At 33.2% G+C, this 25,927-nt stretch overlaps 2 protein-coding genes and 1 long non-coding RNA gene across 3 annotated transcripts; 2 read left to right on the top strand and 1 right to left on the bottom strand.

Moving 5' to 3' along the window:
- Positions 1 to 1,207: 1,207 nt before the first annotated feature.
- Positions 1,208 to 4,156, top strand: LOC107937694 (probable inactive receptor kinase At5g58300). The gene is made up of 3 exons (XM_016870637.2): positions 1,208 to 1,529; positions 1,982 to 3,237; positions 3,334 to 4,156. The coding sequence occupies exons 2-3, from the start codon at positions 2,025 to 2,027 to the stop codon at positions 3,948 to 3,950; spliced, it is 1,830 nt and encodes a 609-aa protein (XP_016726126.2). The 5' UTR covers positions 1,208 to 1,529; positions 1,982 to 2,024; the 3' UTR covers positions 3,951 to 4,156.
- A 1,061-nt stretch (positions 4,157 to 5,217) lies between these two features.
- Positions 5,218 to 9,168, top strand: LOC107937687 (thioredoxin H4-1). Its single transcript, XM_016870625.2, has 5 exons — positions 5,218 to 5,347; positions 5,787 to 5,847; positions 6,605 to 6,751; positions 7,271 to 7,393; positions 8,747 to 9,168. The coding sequence occupies exons 2-5, from the start codon at positions 5,827 to 5,829 to the stop codon at positions 8,888 to 8,890; spliced, it is 435 nt and encodes a 144-aa protein (XP_016726114.1). The 5' UTR covers positions 5,218 to 5,347; positions 5,787 to 5,826; the 3' UTR covers positions 8,891 to 9,168.
- A 14,711-nt stretch (positions 9,169 to 23,879) lies between these two features.
- On the bottom strand, positions 23,880 to 24,919 carry LOC107937686 (uncharacterized). Its single transcript, XR_001694740.2, has 3 exons — positions 24,723 to 24,919; positions 24,080 to 24,187; positions 23,880 to 23,974 (listed from the first exon to the last, which is right to left on the bottom strand). It is a non-coding gene; the product is annotated as an uncharacterized lncRNA (long non-coding RNA).
- Positions 24,920 to 25,927: the final 1,008 nt, after the last annotated feature.

Raw genomic sequence — 25,927 nt, 5'->3', positions numbered from 1 at the left:
AATTCGGATCATTTTAAGTTTGAATCAAACAAATTTAGATTATAAATATTTTATTCTATTTGTGATCGGTTATATAGTTAAATCAAGGTCTAAAGCTTTAATTATAGTAAAATTTTTAATTCCATCATTATGTTTTTAAATGACATTTAAATTCAAGGACATTAATGAAAACATGGTTTACCCATAGAGACAGTGAAAATGGGGCATACCCCCCACACATTTATATTTCAAATTCAAATGTCATAGTACCTAATAATAATAATTCAAAATGTCATGAATGATTGGTTAACTTTAAATCCATAAAAAGAAAAGAAAAAGAAAATCGCTTTAGCTTTCATACATTTAAAAGCAAAAAAAAGATGTAGTGATAAGGAAAGCAAGCATAACTTTTATTTTTATGGATAGTGGTCCATTTGTAATGCCCTTTAAACTCTTCATCCCTTTTCCTTAGAGTATGAAAAATATTTTTAAAATTAAATCGAATCAATTAAAATATTATTTTTAATTTAATTTTTTATTTTATTTTAATTAAATAAATTATTAAAATTTATATAAATTAAAAAAATTAAAAATTTATAAAGTTGATTAAATTATTTTTGGCTTAATATATACAAAAGTGCTTGAACTTAGCAACTTGTACTTATTTAGTACTTATATTTTTTTTGGGCTTAACTAGTACCTAAACTTGAAAATCGTAAGTCTAAACTTGAAAATGGTAAGTTAACTTGGTATCTTTTTTAGGTACCTAACTAACACTGTTAAAATACACTGGTGTTGCATTGACGACCAATAGCATGATAACATGTGGTAGCTTTATATTTTGATATGTGACAAAAAAAATTTTAAAAATATTTTTTTTAAAATTTTTGTGTCAAAATATTAGACTACCACATGTCACTATACTATTAGTTGTTAGTGCCACATCAGCATGTTTTATCGGTGTTAGTAAGATACATAAGTTGCTTTCCAAGTTTTAGTATTGGTTACATCCAAAAAAAAAATTCTTATCAAATAGGTACAAATTGTCAAGTTTAAGTGTCTCCATACATATTATCCCTTTAATATAATATTTCGGATGAATCAACTTTGGAGTTAACATTGCCATCCCTTTTCTTTGGACTCTGCCTATCAGTATCAACAAAAAAAACAAAACTAGCTTAGTGAAAGGGATATATATATATGTGTATATTGCATGTAGAGAGGTTATTTCATATTTGACCACCATATTTTTCAAGGCAAAAACCTATTATTGTTCAAAATTCTTTTTAATGAATTCGCTATGCAGTCCACTCCATGTACCAACCTGGATATCATCTCAAAAGCTAGTAATGGACACAACAGCTAACTTAGATCTTGAGCTCTTAGCTAAACACCTAATCTTTCTTCCATTAATACCTTTTTTTTGGAACCAAAATTAGTATCCATCTCCAAAAATACATTCACAATATATATACACATATATTTACATATAAATTACTATTAGGGGTAACTGATCTCCTCCACAAGTGGTGGTCATTATATTTCCTCAGGTAAATATACATTCAGATCAAGCTATTTACTTTTGCAAGAGAAGGGTATTAACAGCTAAAGCAATGGTTTGTCTCTTTAATGTTCTAGCCCTCAGCTTACATACAAAAGTCAAGGAAATTAATTATATGTATACCATAAGTTGGTGACACCTATATTGCCAAAGAGCTAAAGAGATTTACTTTTTGAGTACAGTGTAACAAAGCCTTTCTCTTTAGTGAACAAAAGAATATAATGCTTTGAAAAACTTTTGCTTTTTCTTTATGATGATGCTTTTTTTTTTCTTTTTTGGCCATTGGATTCTTTTTTTTTTTTTGCTTTTTTTTTTAAAAAAAATATGAAAGACCCTATTTTTAAAACTTGTAAAATGCTTTAAATTTTGTATCTTTTATGTTAATGTGTTGTAGTTTATGAGCTAGCCCACATTATGTTGTATCTTTTTCTCTGAAACCAGGAAAAAAGCTGAAGAAGAAAAAAAAAACTAGTCGAGTCTTCCAATGAAGTTCAATCCTTTCATTGCCTTCTTTGTGTTTGTGTTATTGCCTCAACAAAAATTTGTTCAAGTTGTGGCAGATTTGGACTCTGATAAGCAAGCTTTACTTGAGTTTGCTAATGGAGTCCCACATGTGAAGAAACTGAATTGGAATTTAGCAACACCAGTTTGTACATCTTGGGTGGGGATAACTTGTAATACTAATGGAACCGATGTGATCGCTGTTCGGCTTCCCGGTGTCGGACTTTACGGTACAATTCCAAGCAACACCATTGGTAAACTTAAAGCTTTGAAGGTACTTAGCCTTAGGTCTAATAACATTAATGGTAGTCTTCCTTCTGATATACCTTCTATTCCTTCTTTACAATGCTTGTTCCTTCAACATAACAACTTGTCTAGTAAGTTCCCTGTTACTTTTTCTCCAAGGTTGAGAATTGTGGATTTTTCTTACAACTCCATATCTGGTACTATACCAAATGTTGATCTTCCTAGTGTTAAAGTTTTGAACTTTAGTTTCAATAACTTGAGTGGTTCTATTCCAAGTTCTTTTAAAAGGTTTCCTTCTTCATTCATTGGGAATCCGTTGTTATGTGGTTCGGAACATTTAAAGCCTTGTTCCGAGTCCGTGATCTCCCCTTCACCTTCCCCTTTAACTGATTTTCCGAGCCCGAAAACGGGTTCTCAAAACCAACATGCTACATCAAAGAACAAACTAGGTGTTGGGCCTATCATTGCTATTGTAGGAGGGGGGTTAGCATTTGTGTTCTTATTGTTAGCAGTGATCTTTATAAGTTGTTTGAAGAGGAAACATAGTGGGAGTAATGGTATGTTGAAGAGTAAAATCTCTCAAAATGACAAGCCAAATGATTTTGGAAGTGGGGTTCAAGAAGCCGAAAAAAATAAACTGTTCTTCTTCGAAGGGTGTTCATATAACTTTGATCTCGAGGATTTGTTGAAGGCTTCGGCCGAAGTTCTCGGTAAAGGAAGTTACGGAACAACGTATAAAGCTGCTTTAGAGGAAGGGACACAAGTAGTGGTGAAAAGATTGAAGGAAGTTGCTGTCGGTAAAAAGGAGTTTGAACAACAAATGGAAGTCGTCAATAGGGTCGGTCGACACCCAAATGTGGTACCGCTTCGTGCTTATTACTATTCAAAGGACGAGAAGCTGTTGGTCTACAATTACATGCCGGCCGGTAGCTTGTTCGCACTCTTGCATGGTATGTGAATTTATTTACCTTTATGTACAAGTAAACTTGTTGTTTGTGAATTTGTTTATGTTTTTAGGCTTATTTATGTGTTTCCAACTATGGCAGGGAATAGGACTTCGGAGAGAACTCCATTGGATTGGGATACAAGAATGAAGATTGCTCTCGGAACTGCTAGAGGGATTGCGAACATTCATACGGAAGGTGGCGGTAAATTCACCCATGGTAACATTAAGTCCTCAAATGTCCTCCTCAGCGATGAACTCGAGGCTTGTGTTTCTGATGTTGGCTTGACCCCTCTAATGAATGCTCCTTTAAGCACGTCTCGTATAGTTGGATACAGAGCTCCAGAGGTGATTGAAACACGCAAAATAACTCAAAAGTCTGACGTGTACAGCTTCGGTGTCCTCCTTTTAGAAATGCTGACTGCAAAAGCTCCCCTCCAACCTTCGGGGCAAGACGACGTGGTTGATCTTCCAAGATGGGTCCGTTCTGTCGTGCGGGAAGAATGGACCGCCGAAGTATTCGACGTGGAGTTGTTACGGTTCCAAACTTTCCAAGAGGAAATGGTGCAAATGCTACAGATTGCACTAACATGCGTGGCGAAAACACCGGACATGCGTCCGACAATGGACGAAGCCATTAGAATGATAGAAGACGTTCGACAATCCGAATCCAAAAACCGTACGTCCTCGGAGGCTGAATCAAACATCCAAGCACCATGATTTGCAACAAAGCAAAAAACATGTTCTCTTTTGGATTAAATTGTTCAAATTCTCTAGTCTTTAATGTTGTTTGTCTAAAAAGAAAAAAAAAATCTTTGGGAGAATAAGTTTTTTTTTTCCCTTCATTTTCTGGGAAAATTTCATGAACTTTTGACTTACAAGCTGTTCATCAATGCTATCAATCAAGTATAAAAAGTTCATATTCATTGCAATTAAGTACATAACAATATACACTCGGCAACTATAGTAAGAACTTTTAAAATGAGAATCATGACAACTAAAATGATTGTAGCTATAAGCCTTTGATTTTGTATTCATCTTACCTTATAAAAATAAAACCAATAATACACATTTTTTCCTTTCACTGTGTAATAAAGTATTAGGGTTTCAGATTTAAGACAAACAAATACCTGATTCCCAAATTGATTAATCTTAATAACTTTAATCTCTTGCTTTCCATTTTAATTATTTTCTCAAAAAAAAATTGAAAGTAAAGATTATCCAAAATATTTTCACCCTAAGACTTCAATTATACAGTGAAAATAATTGGGTGTTATTAGTTTTATTTTAATAAGGTAAAAAAATACAAAATCTAAGGTTTAAAAACATCTATTTTGATTGAATGGCTAAAATTATTTTGAATAAAGTTAAAATCATCCTTTTAGTTTATTTCTTTATTTCTATATATGAGTATTCTGGTCTTTTGATTATTTTTACATGTCAGGGAAAGCGCGTTCAGTTGGACGCGTTTTTTTGGAATTTTCAGAAAACGCTTTCAACTGAGCGAGCTTGACGAGCTGTTACACATTATCTCCAAAAATGATTTATTTTCCTAAATTTTCAAAAGAATCGACTTATTTAAACAATTAACAAATTTTTTTTGGCATATATAACCCATTTAACCCAATTCAAAATATATTCATAATTTATATATATAGCTACAATTTTTTTTGAACAATCTACTTATAAATTTTGATTATATCTGGATTTTTTTACATAATATTTAAAACTATCCATGATCCCTTCTTAATCCATAAATAAGAGGATAATGCACTTCAACGCACCTGAACTTGCGTCTTTCCACATTAACAACAATGCCTAGAGCAACTCTATCTATATATAACTACAGATTTTATTTCAATGGACTAAGTGATGAAAAATAGACATAATTATTTAACACAATGCTAAATTTAGGTGTTAGTTATTTCCTTAAAATGAACTCAAAATCCTATATTCTCGCTTCACATCCATTGTTTTTATTTCTATTTCTCGTTATTTGCTCCAATTTTCTTTCTTTTTTTTCTTTTCTTTTTTTCTCACTTTTCCCGGTTGTAATCACATGATTTTATTCAAAATGCTTTGATTACAAAGAACATCAAATCCGAAAGGATCCCAAGGTAAATGCTCGCTTTCTTTTGTTTTTTTTTATTCATAAATGTAATCAATTTCAATCATGTTCATGTTGATTTTTCATCCTTAAATTCTCCATTGGAGAATGAAAAAAACAGCTCCCATTTTCATTAGGTGGCATATTGAATGAGAATGGGTTTTTTTGGACAATTTTCTATGAAGAGAGGGAACTCTAAATCAAATGTTCTCTAGTAAAAAAAAATGATAGGCTATATCAAGAGATTTGCAGGGTTCATAGCAGAGTTCTTTTTTTTTTGTTCATAGGATAGTGATGGAACAGGACGGATATTACTAAATCCATCATCCGCCTCGTCTCATCCTTTGTATGAGTTTTTACTCGTATATTTTTACATTAAATGGATCAGGGCAAACAATTACCATAATCACATTTCAAGAAAAATCGAGTAATCTTTATCGTATTTGCAGGGGCCTGCTGTAACTTCATAAATAAGGTTCAGTTGGGCAAATGGGACATTGTTGGAGCAAGGTGAGTCCTTTAAAAAAACAGTCTACAATCAAATAAATAGAGAATGCTTCTGGTGTAAAATTCTGGTGCCTTTTTTTCCCCACATTTTTACAGGCTTCAGCCACTTCTGAAAAGCTTCTAAACATGAAATGTCCTTTGAAAAAGAGTGTTGCTTTTCTCTCCTCTTATTTGTTTCATTCATTTTAATCAATCAATTTTTACCTGGATAATGTAGCAAAGATAAACCTTCATTAAGTGCATGTAAGTTGAACAATCCCGAGTTCCGAAACAGCAACGATCCCATCGAGTGCACCCTGCAATGGTATATCGATGAAGATGTTAAGACAAAAGTCATTGCTAAATAGGCCTGCAGTTCATAGTAATGCCTTTGATTTCTTAGAGGCATTGTTTTAATTAGTGTACCAACCTATACATGTTTCTTCTCCCATACGGTACTCTCATTGTTAGGTGTTCTTGCTGATGGAAAATATGGTGTGTATACATACATACATGCATACCTACATATATATATATACATGCTGGTGGTAAATATGTTAGAAGAAAAGTCATGGCTAAATAGGCCTGCAGTTGATAGCATATGCCTTTGATTTCTTATAGGCATTGTTTCAAATAGTGTACCAACCTATATATGTTTCTTCTCCTATATGTTACTCATTTGTTAGGTGTTCTTGTTGATGGTAAATATGGTGTGTATATACATACATATGCATATATATATATGGTCCATGATCCTTGTTGAATTGATTGTGGCACGCAGTTCTTGCGAATCTTCAAGTGTCTGTACGGAGACTCGAAGGACGATGAGGAATTGTATTCGGAGCTTACCAGCAAAAACGTTCACATTATAACTACCATACAGAGCTGGGAGGAAAAACTAACAGAGGCAACCAGAGATGGAAAGATAGTAAGTTCCATAATGCCATTTACAAGCAAAAGTACCAAGGAGGCCTTTATACTAGGAGTCATATTACATTTTGCCCCTTTTACTAAAAAAATTGATAATTTAATCCCTGTACGTTCAAAGGGCAAACTGATCATTCTATTGAGAATTTCATTCATTTCTAGTGTTAAAAATTGGTCCTTATACGTTATTAACAATAGAAATGGATGGAATTTTCAACAGAATGATCAGCTTGCTCTTTGAATCTAATTTGTCCATTTTTTTAGTAGAGAAAGCAAAATGCAATCCATCTCTTAGTACAAGGGCCTCAATGATACTTTTACCTTCATTTACGTCATTTGATCCACCATGTCTAAAATTATGCCATGCATACATACTTGAATTGATGGATCCATTGATATGTGCATGCTAATGGTGAACTTGGAAAGTACTATTGATAATGCAATGATTTACCATTTAGAGCCACTTGAATTTCTACTCACTTTTATCATGGTCTAATTTTTCTCTTGAATTTTCCAACAGCTAGTTGCAAATTTCAGTACACCATGGTCAGGTCCTTGTAGATCGATAGCACCAACCTACGGTGAACTTGCAGATAAATATCCTTCTCTCATGTTCCTTACTGTGGATGTCGATACACTTGCAGTAAGTGAAAATCACTTTTTTTTCCCTTTCTTTAGAGGTCTAATTATGGTTTTAGTCCCACTACTATTAATCCTGTTTAATTTTATAAGATAATTATTTTACTTTAATTTAACATAATTTGATCCTCTACATTTATACAATTAGAATCAATCATTATAAGCATTAAATTGATTAATTCTCTGAATGTGGACGTTAAGAGAAGATTCGGGAGGAAAGGAGAGAGTTGGAGTCTAGTTAGGTGAGAGGGAGTCTTGACCCCTTTTCTTGGTGCTTGAAATCCTTTATTGGGTTCTCTCTAATAGTTCCCAAGGTACCATGTGTCGCTCACGTATTGATTCCAAACCCCCTTGTAAGCTAATTGGTCTATTAATATCTTGTCGTCGTAGATTGTTTTAGGTAGGTCTTAATGTTTGGCCTATCATGATTGGGGAATAAATATATCTGACATGTGAATGACAAATGTCCTATCTATTTCAAATATGTGGTCTCGATAGTTTGGGCTCACAAGATCTTGAGTCATAGGCATGTGAAATAGGCTGAGGTTTAAGTATAACAAACTCACACATAGTTTTTTATAAGGTGAAACTTGAATTTAGACAGTCAATGTCCTTAGACTTCAACCTTATTAGCACAATTAAGGCTTTATTCGAAAAAAATACCATGGAGGTCCCTGCAATAAGTCTCAAATTGCATTTTGCCTCCTACTTAAAAAATGAGTAAATTAATTTCGTATATTAGATTAAAGAGCAAAATGATCTTTTTTGTTAAAAAGTTCATTCATTTTTACTATTAAAAATTGACATGCTGACAAAATAACCAAACAATGACATTAATGTGTCATGTGTACCTCACGCTGACATATAGGGATTAGTTTTTAAGAGTAAAAATGGATAAATTTTTTAACAGAATAATTAATTTACTCTTTAATCTAACGTATAAGGGCTAATTTACTTATTTTTTGAGTAGAGGAAGCAAAATATAATTCAACTCTTAATATAAGGGTCTCTATAATATACTTTATTGGCTTTTATTGACCCTGCTTTTATATAGTAAATTCAAATTGTTAACGGTGTTAACTACGACTTGCTGATAGTAATGACATAGAGCTTTCTTGGACCTACTAATAACATAATTAGGTAAACATATCGAATTATGCCAAATTATGTTAATGACAACAATCAACCGTGTTATCAATTTACACCAAATTATATAATGAGATTAAATCTCAAATTTCAACACTGCTAAAACATGATTATAACTTTTCAAAATCTTTCATAATTTTGTACGATGAAACCCCATTTTTATTCCTCAAATCTTGATAACTATGATTAGCTATTTGTTGCCATAATGCAGGAGTTCAGTACATCATGGGAGATAAGTGCTACACCAACATTCTTTTTCATAAAAGAGGGAAGGCAAGTGGACAAATTTGTGGGTGCTGACAAGGTACAACTCCCAAAGAAGATAGCAGCAGTGGCTAATGCCACCAGGGTTTGACTGTTGGCATCATTTTCCCGTAAACCACAATCATGGAGTTCTTTTTATTTTATTCTATTTTTTATTTTTTATTTTTTTGACCAGCTCTCAGCCTAATCCTTTCTTCCATAGTTCTTAACCCTTTGGATAGCTTTGTTAGTAGAAAAGAAAAGGAAAAAGGAAATGAAACGAAACTATATCTCTTGAATATTTATATTACTTCTTTGTTCTTTTATATATGTGTGTTCAAGAGTAGTAAGAACTTTCATATTATAAATTTTGTTTGAATTTTTAGATAATACTTAGGTATAAATACCATGAAAGTCTTTGTATTAATTGTCTGATTGTATTTTACTTCTTGTACTCGGAGGTGAAGTCAGAAATGAAATTTTAATTTTTTATAGTTTATATCTTTATAATTTGTAAAGGATTAAATCGAATTTTTATAATTTTAAGGGGGCAAAGTGAAATTTTACCTTTACTAATTTAAATTTTTTAAAAATTTAAGGGTCTAAAATATAATTTTACATTTTAGGGGGGCTAGGGCCCATGCCAGCCCCCCTTAGCTACGTCCCTGCTTGTACTAAACAAACGAATAATTTAATCTTTACTTAGATAAAAAAATAAAGTGGTTCTTTCTATTAAAATTTTCATCATTTCTACTATTAAAAAATTGATAAGGCTAACAGAATAAGTAAACAATGACACGTGATATGCCACGTATAACCCATAGTGCCATATAGGGACCATTTTTTAGTAGTATGAAATTTTTAATCGAATAACCAATTTACTCTTTGATCTAACGTACAAGAATTAATTTATCTATTTTTTAAATAAAAAATAAAATGTAATCTAACTTTTAATATAAAATCCTTTATGATAATTTTACTATAATATTTACTGTTTCTAGCTTTTTTTTTAAATAAAGGGGATATATGTTTATGTTTTGAAGTAGGGTCTTTTTGTTACAATTTCAACTTCAAAACATGGACATAAATCACATGCAAATATGTATGCATAGTTAAAACATGCCATAGCTCCATGTATTTTTTATTATTATATAAATTTGGAATTTAAATTTCATATTTTTAGTTTTAAGAATTTAATTAAAACATTTTAGATTTTATAATTTAGATTCAACTGTTAACGCTGTTAAATTCTTTTATTAAATTTGCTAGTGTAATGTTTTGAAATAAAAGAAATATTTATTTAGTGGCCATGTAATTTACAAAAAAAAATACTAAACCTATTTAACAAAATAAATTTAACACTGTTAATATTTGGACCTGAATTTTAAAATTTGAAAGTAAAGGGATTAAATTTCTAAAAATAAAAGCATAAAGATTAAATCTCAAATTTATGAAGAATACAAGAATTTATGACATATTTTAACGATGTATATATAGGGAAATTTATGGTTTTGGTCCCTCTATGCTCAAATTGAAATTTGATCTCTATTTTTTTTATCAAGGGAAGAGATTATCCAAATTTAAATCGAAAATTTGATGTTAACAAATATTTCAATTTAGCATAATTTAATTTCATTGTATTATTAATTAACTCAAATAATTAACAGCGATTAAAATACTAACACGAGCTTTTCTTAAAAACACAAAAAAAGAAAAACCATGTCTTACTTTTTAGGAAAATGCTTCCATGAATTTTTGAAAACTACTAACCATTAGAGGTGTGCATGGGTCGGGTTCGGGCCCGGCCCAACTAAAAATTTAGGCCTATTTACTAGGCTCAGGCCCTGCCTGACCCAAAAAATAGGCTTAAAATTTTGCCCAAGCCCGACCCGAATAAAAATGTTAAAACCTAAGCCTGACTTGGCCCGCCCATATTAATTTTTATATTATTTTAAAATATGTATAAACCATCAAAAATACTAAAAATATCAAAATATATATTTCTCAACGAATTAAAAATAAATTTTAAAAAATATGTACACTTAAATAGCACTAAAATAGATGTAACTTAACAAGCAAATACCTCTAAAATAATAATAAAATTAAAAAATGTCTTTAAAGTAATAAAAAAATTAACAATAAAATAAGTTTTATACAATATCCAAACAATAACAACAAAATAGTAACAACATAATAGTAAAATAGTAGCAAAATAGGAAAAAAATAATAAGAAAATAATATTAAAAAAATAGTTTTTTTGTCATTTAATGAATTTGGGCCGGGCTCGGGCCAAAAATGTCTTACCCGAGGCTCAGCCATTTTTTTAAACGGGCCTTTTTTTTGTCCAAGCCCATTTTTTGGGCCTATATTTTTGCCCAAACCCTCCCACATTTGGGGCGGGCCTTCGGGTTAGACCGATCACACCCATCAAGGCCTCTTCTGGAAAAGGAAACCATGATGCTTTTCATCAATACTCTGGAAGCCCCGTTCATTAACCATATGTTGGGAAGCATTACTCTGAGCTTTTCAGATATGGTAATGTCCGGTGAAATAATTGAAAATACGGTAAGAAGTGAGAAGATAGATGCAGGAGAAAGCGCTAAAAGGTCAACCTTGAAAAATAAGGAAAATGAAGTGAACATTGTGAGCATGCCCTCCAAATTGGTAAACGTAGGCCAGCCGAGGGCTGTAACCACTAGCTATCAAGGCATTTCAAGGCAAGAATCCAACTCGAGGCCAAATACAGAAAGGCTCCAGTTCACACTCATCCCAATAACATATAGAGAGTTGTATCAAAATCTGTTTGACGCACATGTGGTATCCCCGTTCTACTCAGAACCCGTGCAACCTCCATTCCCGAAATGGTATGATGCAAATGCTCAATGCGAGTACCATGCGGGAATAATGAGACACTCAACCGAAAACTGCACTACATTTAAAAAGTTGGTTGAAAGGTTCATTGAAATAAGAATTGTGAAGTTCGACGATTCCTCAGAACCTAATAGCTTTGACAATACAGTAAATACAGTCAAAAGCCTGGAAGGAATATCGAGGAATCTGAATGACATATTCGAAGAGGGAACCGGGGAATAAAAATTTTCAAACCCTTGCATACTTGAGAGTGTTTTGAACAATGGGACCGTGGAAGAGATCCCTGTATTTTTAGAGCTAATTCGGAGTAATGTTCAAAATACGTTTATTGCTCTAAGCCTAGGAGCGATAAGAAGCCTTTTGTGAAATAGACTTATGTCCAACGTCTTTATCTCAAATAAAGTGCATTTTTTTACCTCATTCTGAACAAATGTTCTTTTCTCTTTCATTTCATTCGTGATCATACCATACAAATAATTATTCTTAGATTCTTTTGTTCTTTAGATCTTTCCTTCATCTCTGCAACAGGTCTCCAGATATCAATGTTATGAACGACACTGTTATTAACTCAGAACCTCCTTTTGAGCAAGTTATGTGGCCAGAGGAACCTTAGGACTTTAAAGATGATCAAGACTGTAGTTTATCTCCTGATTTATTAAGGATGGTAGAACAAGTTGAGAAATAGATCTTACCTTACAGGGAATCGGTGGAATTCGTGGCTTTTCTCTATGTGGGGCATGGATGCCACTGGGCCGATTTCGCTAAAAGTTTCTAACATGTATTGATTCATCTTTGTGGTCATCGATTACTTCACCAAGCGGGTGGTAGCTGCTTCATATGCTAATGTCACAAAGTTGGCAATCAGCAAGTTCTTAAAAAGATGAAATCATATGTCAGTATGGAATGCCACAAAGAATCATATTTGACGATGCACTAAATTTGGACAATAGCACGATATCAAAAGTCTGCAGTCTGTTGAAGATTCAACGCCATATCACCCCAAAACGAATAGTACATTAAAAGCAACTAAAAAAAGATTGTGGGGAAAATAATCAAGACTCATAAAGATTGGTATGAGAAATTACTGTCAATGCTTATCAAATGTCTGTCAAGACCCTCATCGGGGCATCGCCTTTCTCATTGATTCATGGAATGGGGTGGTTTTGCCCATTAAATTCGAAATTTTTTCTCACCGAGTGTCAGCTGAGCTAAAGATAGATGAAGCAAAATAGATCAAATCTCGATGTGATTAACTTAAAAGCTATACATGGTGCGAGCTTTTGACAAGAAGGGTTGCCCTAAAGAATTCCATGAAGGAGATCTCGTATTGAAAAATATCATCCCCATATAAAAGCATTTCAGAGGGAAATGGACGCCAAATTGGAAAGGACCTTACGTGGTAAAGAAGGCCTTTTCCAGAGGAGCGCTGATTTTGACCGAGAGGGATGTTAAAATTTTTTGTCTAATCCTGTAAATTCAAATTCAGTCAAGAAATACTTCACCTAAAAAAGGGAGGAGAGGCCAATGCGAAAACCCGTAAAAGGCGCTTTGAAAAAAAAAAGAAAATGAGAGGCCAAGGTGAAAACCCGCAAATGGCACCTAGAGACCAAAAAGGTTTTGAGTTGAAAACCCAAAAAACAGCACCTCAAATTTTGATCAAAGGTGGGGCATGCGGTAGTCTTGTCTTCATTGAATTGACAAGAAGGGAGGATGCTACATCTTGGGACATCAACAAAGTACTTTAGGTCTTCTAAGCACATAACGAATTCAAATGGTCCTCGAGAAGTTTTGTGCAGAGAAGCTTATACTGCGATATCTGGGGCACCTGTTTTCATCTTATTCATTTTGTACCTTAGTAAAATTTGCTATCTTGATTAATTTTCCATTTCGAGCTTTGCTCTCAATAAAATTTCATCTTGTCCATTTTGATAATCTTTTTCAAGCATTTTTCATTAAAATAATGATTAATGGACTAATAATACTTTCACAAAAGAAGTTATGCATATTACTCTAAAAAAGTTTCTAAATAGCACAATAACCTAAAACAAGATTGTTGTTTAGAACTCACCAAACCTAAGGGTTGGAAATGTTTGAGAAAGAATAGCCTAAATTGTGACTATCTATTCAGATTTTTTGTCAAAGATATCAGTTGAACGAAGAGACAAGATATTGCGTCGGTGATACAACCTCAACGAATAATTAAAATGGGATCATTCTCGAACAAATGACATTCTACATTCCTGCATACACATCTGGTCATGTTACCCAGATCAATTGAGTGAAGGTGGTACAAATCCTATACCCCTGAGTTGCAGTGGGATGGATAGAGGAAACCACAAATTTTATCTCCTTGAAGATGCAGTAGAGTAAACCAGCTGAGCAAATGGTGATTATTTCTTCGAATTTTCTGTCAAAGATACCAAGCTGAGTAAAGAAGGCAAAGTAACACATCAATGACAGAACCTTGGAATAATGAGCAATGATAACCCAAACGTTTAAAAAGGTATTCTCATGACATTCTACATTCATACAAATATCATTCATAGAAGCATTTGACTCATTCTGATCATGGCATCCTAATCATTAGGCATAAGCATAGGCCCATGAAATCGATTCTACAAGTATGTGCCCTAGAGGATGATGTAGCAAGATCGGTTGAAGTTATAAATTTAGATGAGCCTTATCTCCTTAAGCAGTAGTGGAGTAGGCTAAAGATTGTAGATCTTATCTCCCTAAGCAGTAGTGGAGCAGATCGAAGACGGTGAGCCTTATCTCCCTAAGCAGTAGGGGAACAGGGTGAAAATTACAGATCTTATCTCCCTAACCAGTAGTGGAGAAAATCGAAGATGGTGAGCCTTACCTCCCTAAGAAGTAGTAGAGTAGGCTAAAGATTGTAGATCTTATCTCCCTAAGTAGTAGTGGAGCAAATCGAAGACGGTGAGCCTTATCTCCCTAAGCAATAGGGGAACAAACTAAAAATTCCAGATCTTATCTCCCTAAGCAGTAGTGGAGCAAATCGAAGACTACAAGCCTTATCTCCCTAAGCAGTAGTGGAACAGGCTAAAAAATTATAGATCTTATATCCCTAAGCAATAGTGGAGCAGATCGAAAATGGTGAGCCTTATCTCCCTAAGCAGTAGAGGAACAGGCTGAAAATTACAAATCTTATCTCCCTAAGCAGTAGTGGAGCAGATCGAAGATGGTGAGCCTAATCTCCCTAAGTAGTAGGGGAACGGCTAAAAATTACAGATCTTATCTCCCTAAGCAGTAATGGAGCAGATTGAAGACGGTGAGCCTTATCTTCCTAAGTAGTAAGGGAACAGGCTAAAAATTACAGATCTTATCTCCCTAAGCAGTAGTGGAGCAGATTGAAGACGGTGAGCCTTATCTCCCTAAGCAGTAGGGGAATAGGCTGAAAATTACAGATCTTATCTCCCTAAGCAATAGTGGAGCAGATCGAAGACGGTGAGTTTTATCTCCCTAAGCAGTAGGGGAACAGACTGAAAATTACAGATCTTATCTCTCTAAGCAGTAGGGGAATAGGCTGAAAATTTCAGATCTTATCTCCCTAAGCAGTAATGGAGCAGATCGAAGACGGCGAGCCTTATCTCCCTAAGTAGTAGTGGAACAGGCTGGAAAATTATAGATCTTATATCCCTAAACAGTAGTGGAGCGGATCAAAATACACAAACCTTATCATCCTGAAGTTGCAGTGGAGCAGGTCGAAGTAGCAAGTTTTATCTCCTTGAAGTTGCAGTGGAGCAGACTAAAGATTACCAAATTTTATCCCCTTTAAGTTCCAGTGGAGCAAATCGAAGCTAAAAATCTCTTCTCCTTGAAACTTTAGCAGAGTCAATCGAAGATATAAGTCTCACCTTCCTGAAGTTGCAACCGAGGCTACTTGAAAAAGAGGAGCACCAAAGAAGTTGACTTGGCAAGACTGGGCAAAATTGTCCCCCTTAGAGTCCTGCTTTATTCTCGTTACACGACAATGAGCAAAGAGGAACAGTTGTAGGGCCCAATTTTAGCTCGAGACTCAATAAACAAACAGTCCAATTTTAAGTCCAAATACAACAAAACCCAAACAGGCCCAAAAACTTAAATCCTAGCCCAAAATTACAAGCCCAAAAACTTAAAAAATTTTCAGCAAAAAAAAAGAAGGGAAAATCCTAGAAGCCGCCGCTCGTGCTCACGCCTGCTGCCTATGCCTCCATCGCGCACCGGACACCACCCTTCCGCGTCGTGCGCCTCTCCACCACGCCACGTCAGTGGCATGTACACACACGTACCTGCAAACTTGCAAAAATCAGTTGTAAAAAAAAGGCTATAAAAAACCTTCAAAAATTTATTGTAAGTTTACAATATGAAATATGAAGCCACTACCAATCCTTTTTTATTTTAGGTGTGATCGGATTACCTTGTAAAATATTTTGCTTTATTAAAATATAGATTTTGTTCTACAAAATTCAAGTAAACGGGTTCGGGAGTCGGTTGCATACGAGGAAGGATTAGCACCATCGTAACGCCCAAAATTGGTACCTAATTGGTTAATTAATGTCCTAATGTCAAAAATTTGAAAATATTTTGAAATACAACTCCTAAAAATATTTGAATAACTCGAATTGAATATTAAGATTCTCTTATCCCGAAGGAATAAAATGTTATATCCAGCACGTTAGGATACAACATTTCAAATCCTTGATACCATGATCATCTTAAAACTCATGCATTGAAATTTAAGAAGATATTTGGTTATTTGGTCAACGGAAAATTGAAACTCAGCACGTTAGAGCACAATTTCTCGAATTCCCAAACATAAAATGTTGCCTTGTTTTGAAAATCCTTACCTCGAGATAACAAAATGTCACATCTAGTGAGTTAGGACACAACATCTCGAATTCCCGAGAATAAGCTTTATTTGAAATTTACAAAACTCATGCATTTTAATTTTAAAACGATATTCGGTCATTTGAGTCAAATGAAAAATTAGAACCCAGTAAGTTAGGACATAATTTCTCAAATTTTCAAACACGGAATATTGCCTTTTTTCAAAATTATTTGTTGTGATAATGACATAATATGATTGATAACATAAAACGGTAATAATAAATCACAGTGCTAACATGTGTAACAAAATAATAATAATGAATGCGATAATATAAACAATGACAATAAGGGCAAAGGTAAAAACAACATAAATAAAAAATAAAACAAACCAATTAAATAAAAAGCAATAATAAATAAGCAAATAGAAACTAAAAGAGGTTCAATTTAAAAAAATGAGAGTAAGCAAATAAATAAATAAATATATATATTAGGTAAAACAATTTTAAAAAAATTATAAAAATAAAAATGATAATAATAATAATGAATATAAATAATAGTAAAATAAAAATGATAATAATAATAGTAATAATGATAATGATAATAATAGTAAAAAAATAATAATAATAGTAATAATAATGATAATAAATAATAGTAAAAATAATAATAATAAAATTAATTAATTTAAATAAATAGTCGAAACAACAAAAAGACTTAATTGAACTTAAAACAAAAGTTTGGGGCAAATCTAAAATAAAAAGAAAAGTGGCGGCTCCATATTTCATTTTAAAGTGTCGATCCCCGTTTTTCAAAATGAAAAAAATAGTTTCGACAGCTTGGCGACTCCGCTGGGGACACTAGAGAGTCAAGCCACAAATTGGTTAATTTTTGTCCTTTTGTTGAAAATTGAAAATCTCGATTTGAAAAATTACGATCCTTTTATTGCATTTGTTTGTGTTATCTCGTATGATTTCTGTGGTTTGAGTCTAGTAGAGTATTCTTGCATCATATTGCATAAGGACCGCTTGGTCTTACCCCTTTTAAGTAGGAGCGAAAAGCTATTCCTTCGTGAGATTTTCACCTTCGTGTAGGATAGTGGATCGCTTTCAGGATACATCCGTACCTATGTCTTCCTGAGATTTTCATCGCCGTGCATCCATAGGGAAATGTATTCCCCTGAACTGAACTCGATCCGTATGAGCCTATAATGGGTAAGATCGAGGAATCTGTCGGTTCGGGTACCTCTACTTTAGAACCAAACCACATGTAGAAAATCCTAAGAGCCCACCCTAGGTAGAGCCACGCCAAACCATAGTGGTCACCTGGATAGGTGCCCTGTTTTGTTTATTTCTTCTGTGCTGGCGCATTTGCTTTTGTTTCGATCACATTGCATTTTCATCATAGAGATCTTTTCTTTGTATTTCACCGTCTTTGTTATGATCCTCATCATTATGATTTATATTTGTTGTGTAGGTTTGAGTGTCGGTATTTTTATTCATATTGCATTGCATGATCGGTCAATTTTACCTCTCTTAAATGGAAGTGAGAAACTACGCCTTCGTGAGATTTTCACCTCCGCATGGGCTAGTGGACTGCTTCCGGGATACATCTGTACTTATGTCTTCGTGAGATTTTCATTTTCGCATGGCCATAGGGAAATGTATTCCCCTGAACTGAACTCGGTCCATATGAGCCTATAATGGGTAAAGATCGAGGAATCTGAACTCGGTCCTAGAAGCCTACCCTAGGTAAAATCGAACCAAACCCTAGTGGTCACCCAATTAGGTGTTTTATTCTGTTGTTTATTTCTCTTGTGCTAACGTGCTTTGTTTTGTTTATGATTGCATTGCATTGTATCATCATAAAAAAGAGGTATTAATTCATATTCGATTGCTAAATAGAACAGCTGTCATGGAAAAATGGATTTCTTGATAAAATGAAATATAATACAGCCGTTCGGATATGGTCTAAGTAGACACAACGAAGGAAGGATGATAGTCCGCGGAGGAAAACAAGATTTTGTTTTATTGCCCGAGGATTCAAGCCAACAAGGATTATTTAAGAGCCATCACGCCTCAACTTTCTTAAAGAAGCTAATGAGCATCACGGGGATAAGTGAACAATGAACTGCGGCCAAGATCAAGTAAAAAGGAAATAATAGAGACATTTTTTTGGAATATTCGCAAGTTTCAACCATAACATCTGGACATGAAGAAAAAAATCGATGTCTTCACTTGGACTATGACGGTAATGTCGCATATGTAATCCATTTTATGTAACGAAATTCATTTTCTAGAAAAGTTTTCTAATGAAATTAAATTCAAAATCAACGCCTCTCTTTTTTTTTTTTGCATTCATCCTATGCATTTGCATTACATCGCATCATATGCATTAGAGTTCATAAAAGACCCTTAATTAATTAAAATTATTCCAGTTAATATGGAAACCAACAAAAACTTACCAACCAAGCATCGTTACGGTACCCGTGTTAAGACAAAAGATATGGACCAAAGATTAGAAAGACTTGAACAACTTCAAAGAGAGATGCAAGACTAGTTACAAATGCAAATGCAGGAGCAACTAGCAAAGATCCAGCAAGATATGATGGACCAAGTGTTAGAGTCCCAAAGGAATATGATGAATCAGTTGTCTCAATTGCTGACTAACGGGCTAGAAAAAGGAAAAAGCTCCATGATCAATGCTAGGGAGGACAATAAGGAGGCTCTCTACCTTCTGGGTTTCACCCCGACAAATACTCAGACATGTCCGCAAGGTGTACCTATTGCAATCAAATCCCAGCAATATCAGGCCGGTACCTCACCAGTGGATTACCCGATAGGCTTAGGCTCCAATCCGAGAGGCAATCCAACCACTCATGTAGTTCTTGATTTGGACGAAATGGAAAAAGCGAAGATGGAACTGCCAAAACAACTCGAGGATCAGTATAGGTGGTTGGAGGAAAAATTTAAGGCAATGGAGAATGTTGACTACTATTGTGGGATTGACGCCAAATATCTGAGTTTGGTCCCTGATCTAGTACTCTCGCCAAAATTTAAAACTCCAGAGTTTGAAAAGTACAATGGACTAGTTGTCCTGAAGCTCACATCATAATGTTTCGTCAAAGGATGACAGGATATGTTAATAACGACCGAATGTTAATCCACTACTTCTAAGACAGTCTGATCGGGTCAGCAGCTAAATGGTACAATCAATTGAGCCGTGCTAAAATCAATTCATGAAAGGACTTAGCACAAGCTTTTATGAAGCAGTATAGCCATGTAACAGACACGACACCCAACAGAATCACCCTACAGAATATGGAAAAAAAGCAAAATGAGAACTTCAGGAAATATGCCCAAAGATGGAGAGAGGTAGCAACACAAGTCTAGCCGCCTCTTCTGGAAAAGAAGACCACGATACTTTTCATCAATACTCTGGAAGCCCCGTTCATTAACCATATGTTGGGAAGCACTACTCTGAGCTTTTCAGATATGGTAATGTCCAGTGAAATGATTGAAATACGGTAAGAAGTGGGAAGATAAATGCGGGAGAAATCGCTAAAAGGTCAACCCCGAGAAATAAGGAAAATAAAGTGAACTTCGTGAGCATGCCCTCCAAATTGGTAAACGTAGGTCAGCTGAGAGCTGTAACCACTAGCTATCAAGGCCTTTCAAGGCAAGAATCCAACTCGAGGCCAAATACAGAAAGGCTCCAGTTCACACCCATCCTAATAACATATAGAGAGTTGTGTCAGAATCTGTTTGATGCACATGTGGTATCCCCGTTCTACTCGGAACCCGTGCAACCTTCATTCCCAAAATGGTATGATACGAATGCTCAATACGAGTACCATGCAGGAATAACGGGACACTCAATCGAAAACTACACTACATTTAAAAAGTTGGTCAAAAGGTTAATTGAAATGAGAATTATGAAGTTCGACGATTCCTCAGAGTCTAATAGCTCTAACAATACAATAAATACGATATTTGAAAGTAAGGGCAAAAGAGTTGTGATGCCTCGAACAAGTCAAAATCTTGGAAAGAATATCGGGGAATCTGAATGACATATCCGAAGAAGGAACCGGGGAAGAAAAGTTTCCAAACCTTTGCATACTTGGGAATGTTTTGAACAATGAGACTATGGAAGAGATCCTTGTATTTTTAGAGCTAATTTGGAGTAATGTTCAAAACACGCTTATTGCTTTAAGCCTAGGAGCGATAAGAATCCTCTTGTGCAATAGACTTATGTCCAATATCTTCATTTCAATAAAATGCATCTTTTTGCCTCATTCTGAGCAAATATTCTTTCATTTCATTCATAATCATACCAATAATTATTCTTAGATTATTTCGTTCTTTGGATCTTTCCTTCATATCTGCAACAGGTCTCCAGATATCAATGTTATAAGCGACATTGTTATTAACTCAGAACCTCCTTTTGAGCAAGTTATGTGGCCAAAGGAACCTTAGGATTTTAAAGATGATCAAGACTATAATTTATCACTTGATTTATTAAGGATGGTAGAACAAGATGAGAAGCAGATCTTACCTTACAAGGAATCGGTGGAATTCGTGGCCTTTCTCTATGTGGGCATGGATGCCACTAGGCCGATTTCGCTAAAAGCTTCTAACATGTATTGATTCATCTTTGTGGTCGTCGATTACTTCACCAAGTGGGTGGTAGCTGCTTCATATGCTAATGTCACAAAGTCAACAATCAGCAAGTTCTTGAAAAGATGAAATCATATGTCAGTATGGAATGCCACAAAGAATCATATTTGATAGTGCACTAAATTTGGACAATAGCACGATATCAGAAGTTTGCAGTCTGTTGAAGATTCAACGCCATATCACCCCAGAACGAATGATGCAGTAGAGGCAACTAAAAAAGGATCGTGGGGAAAATAATCGAGACTCATAAAGATTGGCATGAGAAATTATAGTCAATGCTTATCAAATGTCTGACATGACCCTCACCGGGGCAACGCCTTTCTCATTGATTTATGGAATTGGGCGGTTTTGCCCATTGAAGTTGAAATTCTTTCTCACCGAGTGTCAGATGAGTTGAAGATGGAGGAAGAAAAATGGATCAAATCTCGATTTAATCCTTTTTTTTCGCTATTTTATTATCAAATTAACTAATTTAACATATTATTGCTATTATTATTATGTTTCTATTTATATTTATTTTGTTATTCTAATACTATTATTATTTATCTAATTTTTATTTATCTATTTATATTTCTACTATTATTATATTTCTATTTCTATTTATATACTAATTTTATTTTCATTATTATTTTTCTTATATATGTTTTTTTACTCTTGTTATTAAAAATCTATTTATTTATTTATTTTTTACATTTTTTGTTATTATCTATTTTAACTTTTTATATAACGCTCATTTCAATTTTTTATACATTATTTACTTTAATATTTTCATATATTATGTATTTTAAATTTTTTTTACACATTATATATTTTGAATTGTTTATATATTATTTTTAAAAAGTTTAATATATTATTTTATCTTGAATGATACTAATCTTTTTTAAATTATTTTATATACTTTAGATCGTTTTCATAACATCCATCTTAAATCCTTTTTATGTATTATTTGCTTAGAACTGTTTTATATTTTTTTTAGATTTTCTTACTTTGTATTTATTTATTATTTGTGATTCATTATTATAACATTTTGTTTATGAATTATTACTTTGTGTTGTACATTATTATTCAATCGCATTTTATTCGCTTAAAAGGTCGTGTTTTAATATCGTTTAAGTTTTAAAATCATTTTATTCAAAAGTTTTCAAAATAAGGCAATCGGTAATGGCATCTTCGAGAAGATTGTGCCCTAACTTACTGGGTTCTAATTTTCTTCATTGAATCTAAGTAACCGAGTACCCTTTTTCAATCAAAACGTATAAGTTTCAAATAAAAGCTTATTCTCAGGAATTCGAGGTGTTGTGTCTTAACTCACTGGATATGACATTTTGTATCTCGAGATAAGGATTTCTAAAAAAAATAAAGGCAATATTCTATGTTTAGAATTTTGTGAAATCGTACCCTAACTTACTGGGTTCCGATTTTTCATTTGACCCAAATAATTGAATATCATTTTTAAACTTAACTGCATGAGTTCTAAAAATCAAAAGACAAGCTCAGTTTCGAAAATATAAAATCTCGTATCCTAACTCACTCGGTATGACATTTTATTTCTTCAAAATACGAGGATTTTAGCATCCAATTTAATTTATTCAAGTGTTCTTTTTAAATAAAAGGATCATATTCTAAATATTTTTAAGTTTTCGACATTAAGACATTAATTAATCAATTAGGTACCAATTTTAGGCGCTACGAGGGTGCTAACCCTTCCTCGTGCGTAACCAACTACTGAACCATTTTTTCTTGAATTTCGTAGACCCAAAATTATTGTTTTAATAAATCAAAATGTGTTATTAAAATGATCAATCTCAAGGTGATCCGATCACACCTCGAAAAAAGATAGGTGGCCACTCCATTTTTGTTTTTAAGTCGACTCCTGTTTTTCAAATGAAAAAATGATTTCGACAGCTTGGCGACTCCACTGGGGAATTGAGGAAATAAAATAATAATTGGTATAATAATGTACACAAATAATAAAATAAAAGAGCCAAAATAGAGGAAAAAATAATAATTTAAAAAAACTAAAAAAGGTAAATAAATGAACAAATAAAAAATTTAAAATAAAAAAAGCAAATAAATAAGGTATTAAATAAAACAAATTAAAAAGATGATAATAATAATAATAATAATAGTAATAAAAAATAATACTAATAGTAATAATAATGATAATAATAATGAAATTAATTAATTGAATAACAAAATAGAAAAAAATGACAAAAAATGATTAAAATTGAACTTTAAAACAGATGTTTGAGACAAATCAAAAATAAAATAAAAAGGGAAGGACCAATCCGAAGGTGCGAATAATAAGGAGGGACTAAATGAGATATTTTCCCTTCTCCGAAACGCATAGCATTAGGGAGGATCGAATTGAAATTGAAATAAATTAATGGGTCAAAATTAAAATGAAAAAAAAAACTTGATTGTAAAACAATAGAAAAGTAGAAGGACTTGCAACGCAATTAACCCCAAATGCCAAAACACGCGGATCCTCCCTGGCGGGTCGGGTCAACACGCGGATTCTAAGGGCAAAATGACATCGTTTTGGGGTTTATGCACACTCACCCAAATGGCGCCGTTTCAAGCTTCTATATAAACCAAAAATTTTTTACAAAAATTTCTCCTTGAGTTTCTGTAGAACAAATCAACAAAAAGAGCACAAAAAAAGAGGAAGAAATTCGTGAGCATATACTATAATATAAATAGCAAGAAATTGAATGCACTAAACAAATAAACTTGCCTGTAACATTTCTTCCTTCTTGTGGAATACTTTCGGATGGACGACATAATCTTTGTGTTTCTCAAGAAGCCCAAATTTTTTCCTTGATGACCTAAAATATAACCAAGTATTGAATAACACGAAAGCAAATGCACAATAAGAAAAAGTTATGTAGAATGCATGGCTATAATAAAGGGAAAAAAAAGCTGAGACTCACGGTTGAGCTCGTTCCTTGTGAGCACGTCTGCTGATAGCATTCCTTAATGATGACATTTTCAAGTAAGGAAAAACAAACAATCACCAAAACTTCACGGTTAAAACCTAACTGCAGATGAAGCAACTTATGAATATGGTGCAATGCTACAAAATCAAAATAGCCAGCAAAATAAATGGAAAAGATTGTAGTCTAAATTTAACCCTAAAACCCTAATTCCATCGAGAAACTAATAACAACCAAATTCATTAATTCAAATTAAAAGCAGAAAAAAATCCAAAAAAAATTAATCAACTACAAATAAATAATAGTAACATAAACATGATAAAATTTGCTACCAGCCAATGACGAAAGAGGGTTTTTTTTTTAATTCTATTTAAAGACCTAAGTTATTGATTACATATATTCCCAGCACAATTGGACTTAATTTTTTTTAATTCTTTCTTTTCCTGTACAATGATTTTTTTTAACGTAAAAAAATCAATTTTAACACCAACTACAGAGCATTAAGTTAAACAGTCACAATTCAACTGAATAAGAAAAAGGTAAATTTTGAAGCCTCATACGCCTACTGCCAAATACACAAAAAACTCAAAATTTAAATACAGAGTAAACAATTAATCCAAATTTGAAAACTTCAACCGACCTTTGAAAAAAAATTAGCTAGCCACTAAGTGAAAAGTGAAGCAAGCAATTGATGGAGACGATGAAGAAAGCGGCGTGAAGGGAAGCAATCGACGACGTGAATGGAAGTACTCGGTGGGAAGAGGGGTGGGTTTGGGATTTTGGGTAGGAAAGAGCTAGGGTTTGGTATCTGCAAACAGATATGAGCTTGGGAGCAACCGATTGTTTTTAATTGGGCTTGGGTTGAATTATTAAAGGGTAAACTACACTCAAGGTCACTAAACTCTTACTAAGTTTTCATTTTGGTTACTTAACTTTAAAAAGTTGCAAATTTGTTATTGAACTATTGTAAAGTTTTCATTTAAGTCACAGAGCTAATTAAGTTTTTTTCAAAAGTTCAGCTAGCAAGCTCCAAGCTGATTTGATGGTCAGTGTTGAAGATCAAAAAAGGAAATTGTGTAGATTTTGGTTTGCAGATCCATGATGTTCAAGAGAAAGGGAAGGAAGGAGACTTTTCGATTAGTATAGGTAGTGCAAATAAATAAGGCCGTACAACAGTGATTTTAATAGTCCAATGACTTAAATGAAAAGTTTTAAATAGTTTAGTGATTATTTTATAATTTTTTAAAATTCAGCGATAAAAATATAAATTTGCTAATTGTTTAATGAGTTTATCTTTAATTAAATCCATTGGGTAATTGGGTTTGTGTTTAAGTAAAAATAAATAAATCTTGGGCTAGTATTAATGGATTGTTGGTTGGGTTGGGTAGGGTAGTTAAATTTTGGGTTTAGGTAATTAAAATTATATATTATATTATATTATAAATATATTTGAAATAAATTAAAAATAATAATTGTGAGTCAATTAAGTCAGTTGGTTCGGCTTTGTATATTTTAATAATCGATAATCCATAGATTAAGTTGATTAAATTTTAAAAAATATGATTATAATAAATTATTTTTTTAATAATCTCATTATAAGTTCTGATCATATCTGCTCTTTTTAACACAATGCATAAAACTACCCATAACATAGAGGTGCTCATGAGCCGAGTTTAAGTATGATATTAACATAATTTATACTTACCCAAGCTTGGCTCAACTTCAAATCTGAGCCTAAAAATTTTCCCAAATTTGTTCATATTTACAAAAAAACTAACCCAAGCCCATTTTAGGCCCTTCCTGATTATTTTTTAATTTTTAAGAAAATATTTTTATTATATTATT

This window comes from Gossypium hirsutum, chromosome A06, assembly GCF_007990345.1.
Source record: "Gossypium hirsutum isolate 1008001.06 chromosome A06, Gossypium_hirsutum_v2.1, whole genome shotgun sequence".
Classification (NCBI taxonomy): domain Eukaryota; kingdom Viridiplantae; phylum Streptophyta; class Magnoliopsida; order Malvales; family Malvaceae; genus Gossypium; species Gossypium hirsutum.
The sequence above is the reverse complement of the archived record's forward strand: the minus strand, read 5'-3'. Positions and strand labels throughout refer to the sequence as shown.